The sequence below is a fragment of the Exophiala oligosperma genome (genome assembly GCF_000835515.1).
Source record: "Exophiala oligosperma strain CBS 72588 unplaced genomic scaffold supercont1.2, whole genome shotgun sequence".
NCBI lineage: Eukaryota > Fungi > Ascomycota > Eurotiomycetes > Chaetothyriales > Herpotrichiellaceae > Exophiala > Exophiala oligosperma.
The window spans coordinates 1,640,746-1,653,508 of NW_015622819.1; the positions used below are offsets into that span (position 1 = coordinate 1,640,746).

General features: G+C 49.6%; 6 protein-coding genes across 7 annotated transcripts; 3 read left to right on the forward strand and 3 right to left on the reverse strand.

The window, feature by feature from the left end:
• Window positions 1-1,411: 1,411 nt before the first annotated feature.
• PV06_02047 lies at window positions 1,412-4,706 on the reverse strand. Of its 2 annotated transcripts, XM_016402691.1 has the most exons (4): window positions 3,485-4,706; window positions 3,084-3,427; window positions 2,218-3,029; window positions 1,412-2,163 (listed from the first exon to the last, which is right to left on the reverse strand). In XM_016402691.1, exons 1-4 carry the CDS (start codon window positions 3,543-3,545, stop codon window positions 1,545-1,547), a joined length of 1,836 nt encoding a protein of 611 aa, XP_016266588.1. In that variant the 5' UTR covers window positions 3,546-4,706; the 3' UTR covers window positions 1,412-1,544. The 2 variants fall into 2 exon arrangements, with proteins under 2 accessions (XP_016266588.1, XP_016266589.1); XM_016402692.1 differs by having other exon boundaries at window positions 3,084-4,706.
• Window positions 4,707-4,864: 158 nt separating this feature from the next.
• On the forward strand, window positions 4,865-5,902 carry PV06_02048 (ribosomal protein L32). The gene is made up of 2 exons (XM_016402693.1): window positions 4,865-5,256; window positions 5,307-5,902. The coding sequence occupies exons 1-2, from the start codon at window positions 4,920-4,922 to the stop codon at window positions 5,372-5,374; spliced, it is 405 nt and encodes a 134-aa protein (XP_016266590.1). The 5' UTR covers window positions 4,865-4,919; the 3' UTR covers window positions 5,375-5,902.
• Window positions 5,903-6,103: 201 nt separating this feature from the next.
• PV06_02049 (uncharacterized protein) lies at window positions 6,104-6,643 on the reverse strand (the record flags this gene model as incomplete). Its single annotated transcript, XM_016402694.1, has 1 exon — window positions 6,104-6,643. The coding sequence occupies one exon, from the start codon at window positions 6,641-6,643 to the stop codon at window positions 6,104-6,106; it is 540 nt and encodes a 179-aa protein (XP_016266591.1).
• A 747-nt stretch (window positions 6,644-7,390) lies between these two features.
• PV06_02050 (uncharacterized protein) lies at window positions 7,391-9,160 on the forward strand. The gene is made up of 4 exons (XM_016402695.1): window positions 7,391-7,490; window positions 7,545-7,581; window positions 7,626-8,059; window positions 8,119-9,160. The coding sequence occupies exons 1-4, from the start codon at window positions 7,488-7,490 to the stop codon at window positions 8,599-8,601; spliced, it is 957 nt and encodes a 318-aa protein (XP_016266592.1). The 5' UTR covers window positions 7,391-7,487; the 3' UTR covers window positions 8,602-9,160.
• A 568-nt stretch (window positions 9,161-9,728) lies between these two features.
• PV06_02051 (uncharacterized protein) lies at window positions 9,729-11,422 on the forward strand. Its single transcript, XM_016402696.1, has one exon. The coding sequence runs from the start codon at window positions 9,973-9,975 to the stop codon at window positions 11,146-11,148; it is 1,176 nt and encodes a 391-aa protein (XP_016266593.1). The 5' UTR covers window positions 9,729-9,972; the 3' UTR covers window positions 11,149-11,422.
• A 36-nt stretch (window positions 11,423-11,458) lies between these two features.
• On the reverse strand, window positions 11,459-12,713 carry PV06_02052 (uncharacterized protein; the record flags this gene model as incomplete). The annotated part of the gene is made up of 1 exon (XM_016402697.1): window positions 11,459-12,713. Exon 1 carries the CDS (start codon window positions 12,680-12,682, stop codon window positions 11,459-11,461), a length of 1,224 nt encoding a protein of 407 aa, XP_016266594.1. The 5' UTR covers window positions 12,683-12,713.
• Window positions 12,714-12,763: the final 50 nt, after the last annotated feature.

Below are 12,763 nucleotides of genomic sequence, written 5' to 3' on the forward strand. Positions count from 1 at the left end.
CCGGTCCTTGGGAAATTTCAATTCTTTGGCCATGAGTCTTTGTCTAGTTTTATTTTGTACGAGTGAGCAGGGCGAAGAGAAATACTCATACAAGATGATGTGTTGTTGATAGGAAAACGCTTAGCTGAAAATCGTTCACAACAACAACAACAGGAGCATCGCCAATCTCACCATCGAGGACAAGATATCGTGCCTACAGCCTTTCAAGGTGCTCTTCTCAACCATCAGCCCGAACATCTCTCACGAGACAACACGGGTATCAGTACGAATAAATCATCGACACCAATACGGTATGGAATAATCACCGAAACATCACCTCGACTGTCCAATATTCCAGTCCAACCTAATTTCGGACAATGGTCATCATCTACGACGGCGACGACATCCACAGGACCATCAACCTCGACGTCGTCGACCACAACGACGACGAATGTCACGTCGACACCACCCAACATCGGGACCGATCAGATCTTGTTGACCAGGCACGTCTCTTCGGTGTTTGCGGCTCTACACAACAACGGACTCATCTTGGGGTTGAGGTGTGGCATTCAGGTCCCGATTCTGTCACCCCCGTGTACGGCCAAGGTACCGTTGAGTTTGCACCCCAGCAAGACACAAATGACGGTCCTCCACATCCCCTGGATAGACCGTTTCCCCTTTCCCGGCATGAGGGACAATGTCATTCGTCTGAGTGGCATGTTTGACGAGGAAGAATTCTTGAACGACTTGTACCAGACCAACACGTTCACCATCCTGTCAGAGTCCGTGAGTTGGGACCCCGGCGCTTGGATCATGACCAAAAGTTTCGAGGAGAAGTGGGGGTTTCTTTTTTATTAATCACCCCGGTAACGAACGGTGAATGAACAAACGAGTCGGGACGGATGTCGATTGACATACTGTAGATCTTTATCTTATACACCCACATATATACATACATGTACTTACTCCCGTACGTCACAAGGCACCCCGTTCTCCTTCGTCGAATCATCTCGTCCCTACCTACACAAATTTGGAAACTTCATCAGACCGAGCCGTCGTCTTGGTGGGATAGTGACAAATTGTTGGCTCACACCGGACCAGTCTTTTGTTGTAACCGGCAAATGGGGGAGACGACGGGCCAAAAAAAAGGTCATGTTTCTGTCTTTGCTCAAGGGATCAACCAAGACCCAACAAAGGTTGAGATGTGCCGTCGATGTGTATCATGTATACGACGTTCCACATTTCTCACAACCCACCCCCACCCCTCCCATCATCTACATTACAAAGTCCACACTTCACCCGCTTCTGCTCGTCTTCTCGTCATGGACGGGAACTAATTACTGATGAAAACTACTTCAGACGAACAGGACTCTGGCAGGATGATACACAATTACTCCGTAAAAAAGGGTAATTCCAGGGGAGGGAAAAAAAAGAGGTTTGATCGACTCGGTTACAACAAACTATGTGAACGAATAGTAGATCCAACTTGATTGATTTGTGTACTCGATTGATCCTCTCACAAATTCAACATGATTCAAATTCGGCACTTGTTGTTGGGTTTGAAATCACAACCTTGGCTTGTCCTTGAGTTCCAACTCGCGAATGAAAATATCAGCAGCCTTCTCACCAACCAAGAATGCCGTATTGTTTGTATTGGCACCGACATTCTCCGGCACGATACTCAGGTCGGCGAGTTTCAGGCCTTTGGTTCCATATACGCTCAAACTCGCGTCGACGACACCCTTCTTCTCTCGAGGGGCCATCTTGCACGTCCCCAAAGAATGCCAGGTGGTGGAGACCGTTTCGCGGACATGCTGCTCAATCGCCTTGTCGTCCTCGGCCGAATATTGAATCCTCTTGTTGTCGTCCACCGCCATCGGCCCGTCGGTCTTTTCCACCACTTGTGCCTCTGAACCACTTGGGAACTTGGGATGGCTGGAGGCCAATTCGCCGCGGAAGATACCCATGCGTCGGAATATCTCTCTTTGCGTCTTGTACGCCCAGATGTGTTTCTTGACGTCGATCTCATTGACGTCCTTGAGATAGCCGACGTCGAAATCGATAGGGTCTGTCAAGTCGGGTCCACTGACGTGAATATGGCCCCGAGAGTAAGGGTAAGCGGTCCAATTCGCCATCGACACGTATTCTGCGTCTCCTGGAAGTGTAGAGTGGTCGCCGAAGAAGCTGCGCCGGGTCAGTTTTTGTCAAGTAAGTTTCAGAAATTTCCAACAGTCTCACCTCAAATACATGGCAATGATCATGAGTGGCTTGTCCGAAAACTTCTTAAAGTCTCGTTCCCAGGCCCTTTTAAAGTCGGGCCCGAGTGCCTCGACTTCAGCATCCGTGGGACGGAATTTGCCCGAGGCGTCCATCGAGTTCCAACCCAAGAGCTCGTCTTTGTTCTTGATCATCTCTTGGACATTGAAGCGGCCGTCGGCAAACGCGTTGATCGTCTCTCGCGGTGACAGGCTGGTGCGATACGCATACAAGGTCAAGTGATGGTCTTGGTAGTCGTTACCGACACCGGCCAACTCCTCAATCATCGGGACACCGGCACGCTTGACATATTCGGCCTGACCGATGCCAGAGCGTTCGAGAATGAGTGGCGTGGCATTTGCACCTGTCGAGAGAACAACCATCTTCGTAGCACGAACAACGCGACGCGCTGTTCGACTAGCATCCTCAAACTTGGGGTTTGCTTGGATCACCACGCCACCTGCTCTTTTGTTCTCATTGAACAGGACCCTCACAACTTGGTGTTGAACGAGGACGTGAAGATTTGGGTATTGACCACTCTGTAGCTTCGGGTGGATGTAGCGGTGTGCCGCATCCTGGCGCTTACCGTCAGGTCCAACGTATCGAAGCCAACGCTCCGTGCCATTGTTCGCATCAAGGTTCTGGAGATCTTTGAATTCAGGATAGCCCAATTTCGCTGCAGCATCGATGAACTCGTTCTCGGCACGTTTGGCTCTGAAGGTACCGCTGGAGACATTGATTGGCCCGTCGTAGCCATGGTGTTCCCTTTCTCCTCGGCCATGATATGTCTCAAACTGTCCACAAAGTTAAGTTCCTGCGACCTACCGACACACTGGAAGGAGTCATACCTTTTTCAAAAAGGGGTAAAGGTCATCGGCTGACCATCCCGGCGTCGCCCAAGAAGTAAGGTCACTTTTTGACGCTCTTGTATAGACCATCCAATTGATCGAAGAGCCTCCACCTAGAATCCCACCAGACGGTACAATAGGTTCCCTGTCCGCGAGTTGAACCGATTTGTTTCCTTTCCAGAACAATGCTGTCTTGCTATCCGTGAGGATGTTTCCAGGGAACAAAGCCGGATACACCACTTCGGGCCTCTCATAATTGTTCTGGCCCTGTTCGATGAGCAAGACCCTCAGGTTTGGATCTGCTTCAGCCAACCTCGCGGCAACAACACACCCAGCAGTCCCGCCTAGCATTTTGAATGCAAGTCAATGACATGGTGTTATGATGTGGAACATCACCTTACCTCCAGCCACAATCACGTCAACATCGTAGAGGTCCCCTGGTAGTTCCGTATACAGTCCCATGTTCACTCTGAGATCTCAACCTTGCCACAAAAAGTGAATTGTCACCCTATTATGGAGGAAATTGGAGCCTATGACTCTTGATTATGGGCGTGGCAGAACAACAAGTGACCAACCTTCCAGGCTCGATCTACTTATAACAAAGGGAGTCCGGCAGTAGGTCGACATCGTTCTGAGTCCGTTTCCTCTCGGTGATCATCGGCCAGGGTTCCGCTGAGGAGAAAGGCCACACTGTCTTCGGCTTGTACATTTCTTCGTTAGATACGTGCAAGGGTGGGGAGGCAACCGGACAAATGGCAGCGACCGGATGAGCAGGATCACTCCAAGTCAAGAGGCAGGGTCCTCAAGAACCTGGAGAGCATAGGCTATCTCCCTCTGCACCAGCATGTCACCTGTGGGACCGTAGCAGGGATAAGGCTGTTGAATCATACCCGGCATGATCAATTGTGATCCCCCTTTGTCTCTATATTTGTGGATCGTGCTCGTCCTCGTCCACCACCCCGCAGACCCCGCGTGTTTGAATATTAAAGTCCCCTCTCGCGGAGGAACTGACTTACGTGGCATTGTCGTCCCTGAGGCGGAACCGCTGCATTGTGTGCAAAGAAGGAAAACAGCTGGGCAAAAGCGCAATGACGTTGGGTGACGTGAGGCTGGCGCGGGGATCGCTTCGTCAACCGAGGATAAATACCTTCATAGGGAGAAAGGAACTGCTGGATTCGGTGCTTGACAATGCATGAAACTATTCGTTGCAGAGGGATGGAGTAGCTGATCCACGCGTTTACCGCAGGATGAAAGATACACGGCGTTTCCAGCAAAGAGGAAAAACACTTCATGGCACATGTCAAAGCAGTCCCCGGCCTAGGAGGGTCGCGGAGAGTCGTTCCTAGGCTGGATGTCAGGGCGAACTCTGATTCAATCACCTACCGTGGTATTTCGAATCATGTTTGTATATTGAATCTTTTTTGTGTAGGAGCCTTTGGTAGATATCCCATCCGGGGGATCAGTCGATGAGTGGTTTCCTTTCCCAGAAGAAGAAGAGGTCAGGGAATGATATTGCATTGAATTTGCACAAAAGAATGTGCCTCAACTCAGCTCTTGGGCCGGGACTTCGAGAGAATTCCCGTGCATTTCAGATGTCAAAGAGGTCTAATAGGCATTTCACACATACCAATATTGGATAGACAACAGATCTTGACCTTGAGGCTGCGATATCAGGTCTCGTAAAAGCGGCAGTGGTAGTTGTTTAAAGTAGCAAGGTATTTCTTGTGGCTTTAGCGTGCCTCGAGGATCTTCAAGAAGCTGCCGTCAAAAATGTTGCCGAACGAACACAACGACGACAATTGCAAATATTCCACTGTCCGCAGGCACACCCTCAGTATGGCATCAACGACCGCTGTCCTCAGCAACACTCTCTCTGGCCTTCTTGTCCGGAGAAGCGCAACCACATTCTCCACAGCCATTCAATCATGGTCTTCACGGCCCATCCTCTCCGCATCCATCGCGATTCCCTCAATCGCCATTAACATCCCCGGTCTCGTTTCAGATATATGGGAAGGGATACTGAAAGCAGTCCCCAAAAAGAAGACATCACACATGAAGAAGAGACACCGACAATTGGCAGGAAAGGCTTTGAAGGATGTGAAAGCAGTCAATGAGTGCCCTGGTTGTGGACGACCGAAGAAAGCTCATACGTTATGTCCATATTGTGTTGCTGGTAGGCTCAAGAACTGAACAACTCTGGTACCTGCTAATAGTCCGGTTTAGAGATATATGACAGCTGGAATACTCGAGACGCCCAAGAAAAAGAAATGGCCACGCAGAGTAAATCATAAGAACGTCCGGTCCTCGACCCGACCAAAGGAGAAGACTTTGTGGATGATACCCATCTCTTCGGTGACGAGCGCCATACCGGTCTTTCGGCGGAGAATGTAGGATAGGAAAATCCTCAGTTCCGCCGCCCTCTCCTACGGCGCATTCAATATCTGCAGTGATCATCGACGACCCATTGATGTATTCAAATACTTTCCAAGACGGGAATTAGGCCATTGTGTCATACCTGGGACAGATTGTTTGTAGCAAGTGGCAACACAGTCGAGCGACCTGACCAGGTTTTGGGAGAAACTCGAGCAGAAAGAGTTCAGGCAAGGCCCGCTGTAGCAACCGGATGTTGCAGTAGAAGGAACCATAATCTATATTGGCCCAGGAGACTTCATATCCTGAAGCCAAATACCTCTGAGGCGAATTGCTAGAGGTCAAGTCACTCGCGAGCGGATGACAACGATAAACATGTACAAATACAATGTTCTGTGTAATTTAGGTCAACTTTCACGACAAATACCAAAGCAATTGCTTTTTAATAATTTACATTTCTCTGCTACATTCATCTGATTCTGTTTTACAGGAAAAGTATGCTCGCTTGCTCAGGAATGATTATCTGCCCACCTGCTCCCATCATGTGTAGAATATGCCTTATAAATTCACGAACCATCAACATCCATTTTTGCTCTTTGGTGGTCGTCATCTATCGTTGTTGCCCCGATTTCCTCGTTTCTGAGCCTTCTTTACTCTCGGCTCTTGGCTAAATCGTGCTGAGCCTGCGCAGTTGGTCCACCTAGCAAAGGTTTCTCCATGCTGCTGACCTTGGTTTCTCCCTTGGTGATATCGTGCAAGACCTCAGCATTAATAGGCTCCCCGGTATGCTTTTGGGCTTGTGCAGTAGGCCCCCCTCTCACAGGCTGATCGCGTCCAGTGATCTCACTCTCGGCTTTGCGGATGTTGGAGATTGTATCGCCATGGAGAACACCATCGGTTGTAGAAGATGTCTCCCTATGGGGGCCAGTCCTACTTCCTTGTTTGGCTTTGGTCAGGATGGACTGGGCAGCGGCGGTGGGACCGCCCTTGACGCGTTCCCCAACGACATTCTTCTCGCCTGCTGTGATGGAGGAGATGGTGTCGGAGTTGAGAGGTTCGCCAGCATGAGATTGTGCCTGTGCAGTGAGACCAGATTTAGCAGGGCTAACAGAGCCAGTGAGTTCCTTTTCCTTTTGGGTAATCGTAGAGATGGTCTCGGAGTCCAGCTTTGGCTGGTTGGTCGAAGCCATTCTGCGTGATCTGATGGAACACGATTTCAGTGGCGAGTAACTGGCTGCACCGGACAATCTCGAGGAAATTCTTGAGATTGAGGAAGGCAGAAGAATAGTTCGAGTAACAGACATTTCAAGGTCTTTCAGAGACGGAGCACTTTCCTTGCTCGGTTGTGTTTTGATTTTGATGTCAGAATGATTCAGAGCAATGAAATCAGTTTGGTAAATTCCTCCGATTCAATCAAGACTTTGAGAAGCCCTTGGAAAGGTGTGAATAGAGCATATCAAACATGAGAACCTACAAGCGCTGTGCTTTATACACACGGGTCAGAGCCTGTTAACATGGAATTGTAGACGTCAACAAGCAACATAGTTTTATGGGGTCGATGTTAGTCGATGGGACAATATATGATGCCATCTGGTACTCGTTCCTTGCATTGGCTTGCTTTTCGGTTCGAGAGAACCATCGATGAGCACAAGACTTTTCCAGATGTGCATGGAGGGTGTCTCCTACCTTGCAGGGTCTGTGGTCGCCGTGGCATAGAGCGTCTAGCCCTGTGACAATATTGACACATGTATATTCAGGCATGGGGGACTCCCACCAGGGACATGCTGTAATGTTCAATCGAGATATTGACACTGTACTCTGTAAGAAATTCTTCCTGACAATCAATTTAAATGTCCATAATGCCCTGAAAATGACGTCATTTCAATATTTTTGTGACATCTGGCACGACTTTGACCGCAGTGTCGATTTGATGTTGTTGAAGATGCGATGACAGTCCTTTCAACGTCTTGAATTAGACGCGCCTAAGAACAAGCATCACCTATGCTCCTAGGAGATGAATTTTCTTGAGTTAAGATGGTGGGTTCAGAGACTCTCCATCTCACAATCCGTCGCGATTAACGCCCCGCGCAGTCGAAGCAATATCTCTCTCAGCACACAATAGATGATGGTAAGTCTCCGCAGAACGTCTTAGTGTCTACTGACACAAAGTAGCGCACACCACCGACGTCTTTTCCTTGGCCGTGACCACGTCTCAGATCCTCAGCGGATCGGGTGAGCCGTCAATCAAAGTTCATTCAACAGTGGAAGAGGACTTCCCCATAGCCCAAGTCTTGAAAGATGCTCACAGAGTCGGTTGCCACCATATTGTCACAAGCACGTCTGGCACGAGGGCCGTAAGCGTTGGCTTCGACGGGAAAGTCAAGGTATGGAGGTATGAAGAGGGCATCTGGAAAGAAGATGGCGAGATCCCAAACGAAGGACCAAGAAAAGGTGGACACGTTTGGGCCGTGGCGTTGTCTAGCGATGGGCAATATCTTGCCGGTACAACACAAGACGGACGTGCCAACGTGTGGGACTTGGACAAGGGCAAGGAGAAGATCCGGGAATTCGAGACCAAGGGCAGTTTCGGTCTCTCCGTTGATATGGTATGACTTCTGGGCTCACCCCTCTACACGATTGGAAAAAACTGATGTTTCGGGTCTAGTCCCCCGATGGACGATTCATAGCCAGCGGTCACGAGTCGGGCAACATCTATGTCTTCTCTACAGCTACATCACGCCTGCTACATTCACTTCCTGGGCTCATCAAACCCGTCCGATCGGTAAAGTTCTCTCCAGGCTCGACGCTTCTTGCCGCTGCCGGGGATGGACGTGTCGTATCTCTGTATGATCCCACCTCAGGTGAACAAGTCGCCAATCTCAGCGGACATGCGGCTTGGATTACCAGTCTTGACTGGAGCCATACTGGTCAATACCTCCTTAGTGGAAGCCTGGATGGAAAGGTCAAAGTCTGGGACATCGAACGAAGAACATGTGTAGCCACTCATAGTGAGAGTGACAAAGGTCTATGGTGTGTCAAGTGGTTGCCCAAGGACACAACCGCCATATCAACGCACAAAGCAGAACGTTTTGCCACGTCAGGAAGCAACAGGGCGATTGCAATCTACCGAGAAGCAACCGGAGGCTAAATTCAATCATGGAAATCCTACTCCGTACACTTAGCTCATATCCGGGACAGCACAAAGCCGCGTCCTCTCAAAGCGCACCGGGGAACTTTATTGGAAGATGAATGGCCTATCGTACTGCAAGTATCAGGGCAATGGCGTACAACGCTATCTCGACCTTATGAGGGAGCAGTAGCTTGATTCATGGTATCAAGATCAGTACAGCTGTTAGGACTACGACTATGATGAGACAGGAAGTTGGGGATATACGTATGCCCACACTTTCAGCACTCTTTTCACAAGGTGTTTCACGGCCGTCCGAATTGACTGGAACATCAAGACTAGTAGCTGGAATGTATCTCCTCAGAGAGGACCCATGCCCACAAAGCCTGTAAAAAGGCTAGAGATAGGGTGAAACAAGATAGAGAACGAAGGATTCTCAAGACCTTCTTCTAAATTTTCTTTCGGCATAATTTTGACAACAACCATCACGGTGTATAGATGGATGAAGCTTCGAAAGTGCCTGTGACAAGGTAATGTGTTTACGAGTTATAGCATTGTTCGCTTTCGGCCGGATGTCTGGTGCTGAAAAGGAAGACGACATCTGCCATGTTAGTAATTTCCAAAAGGAGCACGTTCAGAGCATTTCGATAGCGAAAATCAAACTACCACTGATCATCAAAGTCAAGTGTCCAAGATCCAGGAGACCAGATCGTTTGCTTGCCAAAATCATTCAAAGAATAAATGTGTAAGCCACAAGCGAACCCGTACCACCATAATCTCACGCATACGCAATCCAAATGGAGAGCACAGCAGAGCAGGCGGACAGGATTAGAAGGGCTACTCCATTTAGGTCCATGGAGAATATGTAATAGCCACAGAGAATTTCAAGGCAATAACAAGGGTATATTGAGGACCAAATTAATAACTTGAAGAAAGGAGAAAGGAAGCAGAAACGCGAAGCGAGAAAAGTTTTAGGTGTTTGAAGAATGTTGTCTTGGCATCGTAGATGTCTTGATCGACCGTATGAAAGAAACGAGGTCCTATGATCCGCTGGAGTAAATGAACACCAAGCGCATTCTGCCGACGCCCTTTCGGAAACATCAACTCACTCATTGCATCACATACCTTTGTCCAACTCGCATTCAACTGGTTGAGACGCCTAGATACAGGATACACCGGCTTCGGTCATATTGGCGTCGTATGTCCGATATCTGCCTGTCGAAAGCAAAATGAAGTATGATCAGGGTCCGATAAGATGCGTAATAACCTCCTTCTGGGTACTTAACAAGCATTAAGCTCGAGTATCCGCGTCTGCCGTATCCATTTCTATACTCTCTTTCTCCCTCATCGATTTGGTGTGATACGAGTGCTCTCTGTTTCTTTTTTTTCGCGATGCCTCGCCATCGACCTCGTCGCCTGCAGCATATACAGGGTATTGGAGTCGATCAAATGGGCAATCTTGCTGATGCCTCTGACTCGGACTACCTCCGCCTCGAAAATCTTGACGTCGATTTACCCCCGGATAAAGAGGCTCTCGAATATACCGAGTGTGCCATCCATAGAGATGAGTTCAACAGTTATCTGCCCTTCACGGGACAAAGCCGCCTGCGCGACGTGGCGGCCAAGCATGTGTCCCAGCTATCCGGGGTGGAATATGTTGGAGATCGCAACTGTGTTATATCCGCTGGTGGTCTCTCCGGCATCCTCAATGTGCTCCTAGCCACGATCGAGGAAGGTGACGAGGTCATCATGACAGACCCGACTTACCGTGGACTGATCAACCGTGTTCTTCTCGCTGGGGGCGTGCCAAAGCTCGTTCCCTTCACCTTCCACCCTGGGAATGAGTGGAAATTAGATCTCAACGCGCTGCGGTCTGCCGTTACCGAGAAAACCGCAGCTATGTTGCTCATGTCGCCATCGATGCCAAGTGGCGGCTATTTGAACCAGGAAGACTGGGGCCTAGTCTCGGAGTTATGTGTTTCAAGCGACCTTCTCCTGATCCTGGATGCAGCCATGGAAAGACTCGTCTTCGACAGGCGTCCTGTTATCTCGCCTGCTGGCTTGCCGGGCATGGCGGAACGAACCATTATTGTCGGATCTTCTGCAAAAGAATTGAGGATGATCGGGTGGCGAGTTGGCTGGATCGTTGGCCCGGAAGATCTCATGAAGGATATTGCTGCCGTGTCGATGGCCAACGTCGTTGTTCCTGTGGGAATCGCGCAAGAAGCCGTCGCGATTGCCCTAGAGAAGTCGTCCGCGTCATCCATGCCCCTGGCAGAATACGTCGACGAGCTTCAAGCCCGGCGAGATTTGATCCTGTCAGAACTGGCTGGTCTCCCAGTGGGTGTGCCCAGTGGGGGTTGGAGTCTTTTGTTACGAGTCAGTGACTTTGGAATCGATGGCGCTACAGCTTCAAAACGACTCCTGGGCCAAGGGGTTTGTGCGACCTCGATGGATGGATGGGGAGATGTCCATGGCCGTCAATATGTCCGATTTGTCTTTTCTAACGAGCCTCTGCATCGATTAAAAGGTCTGGGCCAAAAGGTTCGACGGGCTTTAGAGAGCTAAAGGAGCGTCGGAAAGAGCACAATTTGCCCTACAAAATGTTAAAGTCGACTAACATGGACCTCGGCGTCAGGATTTCGACCCAACTTGTCATGTTCTCAGTTTTTGGTGGTTTTTGTTGCTTTCTTACAGTAGGGAGAACGGAAATACTCATTTGTAAGTTTGGAGCTGCTTAACCAACATCTATCGATTGATTCTACCATCGGGCAATCTATGCTGGTCTATCTAAGCTTTGATTACACTCTATCTGAATGTTCCCTATTCTATCCGGCTATCTTGGTCTATTTTTCATGTACAATTATGTGCAAAGAACTTATGATCTCGTTTGCTCAACCCATCCGATCTTGAACAATCGATACTCCCTCTCGTCCGTTCGGCCCACCCCCCTCTGCTTTGCAAGATTTTCGATACTCAGTATTTGCAGTTTACGGCCAGGTTCATTTCTCAACTCCTCGCGTTGGGCTGATCTAAAGGCTGCCTCCACCGTCTGAACCAAGCCTTCGAACCGACCGCATCCGCGCACTGAGACAAGCAACCAGAATATGCCTCGGGGAGCCAGTAGATGCGCAGCACATTCCCGCAATGCAAGGGCATGGTGAACTTCATACACCACATCGGCGGCGATAATCACATGTGCCTTTTTATCCAGAGGTGCATGGCTGTGCGGCTCTCCCCAATCCAGCGTGCACGTTTGAATATCCGCCTGGTGTCCAGGCAGCTCCACTTTGAAGTTGGACGCAATGTTTGCGCGAAGGTTTGAAAGCACAGTTTGATGGTAATCTGTCGCAACGATGGTGAAATTCTCGATACCAAGGGCTGGTAGCAGTTTGGCGAGGGTAAGGCTGACGAGGCCGGTGCCAGCGCCGAGTTCGATGATGCGTGGTGCGGAAGGCAAAGAGGCTTGCGTTAAATCGAAACGACATGGAGAACGACACAAAAGATCGGACAGGACTATGGAGGCTCCCCAAGTCTGCAGACCAACGTCGGTATGGTCTTCACCTTTCAGTGGATCGTCGTTGAGTCGAATGCAGATTTGTTTGGGTGATCCTGCAGACATGGTTTGAGGGATCTCGAAGGTAAAGTCTCTTGTCAGGGCTTCTTCATCGGAGTCAGAGGAGGTGACTGAGTTGTTGAAGCATACCAGGATCGAAGCAGCATCCTCGATGAGAAGGTCGCGTACATTCTCCGATAGGAGCGTCATCTCTTCGGCACGGGCCATCACCGTCGTCAACCAGCGTGTGGCAAGCTGTTTTTCGAACTCGTCCATCACAAACATCTCAACGGCAGTTTCCACGGCGTCATCGTCGTCACTGTCCTCAGATACATAACCAGAGTCGACAACGGGTGTAGAGATGGGCTTGATCAATGATTTCGGCGTCCCGACCGTCTTGAAGTCAAGGACAGTCGGCAGGGGTCGGTAGAGCAAGCGTAGATTTTGCAAGGCCGTCTTCAATTGCCCTTCGGTGACCAACTCTGGCGAACGTAAAGATGGCAGGCTGGAGGCAGTGGCCGCCGACGCCGAACCAGCTAGCCTCATAATCGACTTCGTTTTCTTCTATGCATGTCTAATAACATCGATAACTACTACGGTCGTTTGGAATCTGTGCGGTGTGGACAA

Bases quoted from the DNA above. Each gene is read 5' to 3' on its own strand.
- PV06_02050 (XM_016402695.1), top strand. The intron at 7,582-7,625 runs GTAAGTCTCCGC...GACACAAAGTAG, and splicing joins TCAGCACACAATAGATGATG to CGCACACCACCGACGTCTTT. The intron at 8,060-8,118 runs GTATGACTTCTG...TTTCGGGTCTAG, and splicing joins TCGGTCTCTCCGTTGATATG to TCCCCCGATGGACGATTCAT.
- PV06_02048 (XM_016402693.1), top strand. From the start codon at position 4,920: ATGGCATCAACGACCGCTGTCCTCAGCAACACTCTCTCTGGCCTTCTT. The intron at 5,257-5,306 runs GTAGGCTCAAGA...AGTCCGGTTTAG, and splicing joins ATGTCCATATTGTGTTGCTG to AGATATATGACAGCTGGAAT.
- PV06_02047 (XM_016402691.1), bottom strand. From the start codon at position 3,545: ATGGGACTGTATACGGAACTACCAGGGGACCTCTACGATGTTGACGTG. The intron at 3,428-3,484 runs GTAAGGTGATGT...TCAAAATGCTAG, and splicing joins TGACGTGATTGTGGCTGGAG to GCGGGACTGCTGGGTGTGTT. The intron at 2,164-2,217 runs GTGAGACTGTTG...GACCCGGCGCAG, and splicing joins ATCATTGCCATGTATTTGAG to CTTCTTCGGCGACCACTCTA.
- PV06_02051 (XM_016402696.1), top strand. From the start codon at position 9,973: ATGCCTCGCCATCGACCTCGTCGCCTGCAGCATATACAGGGTATTGGA.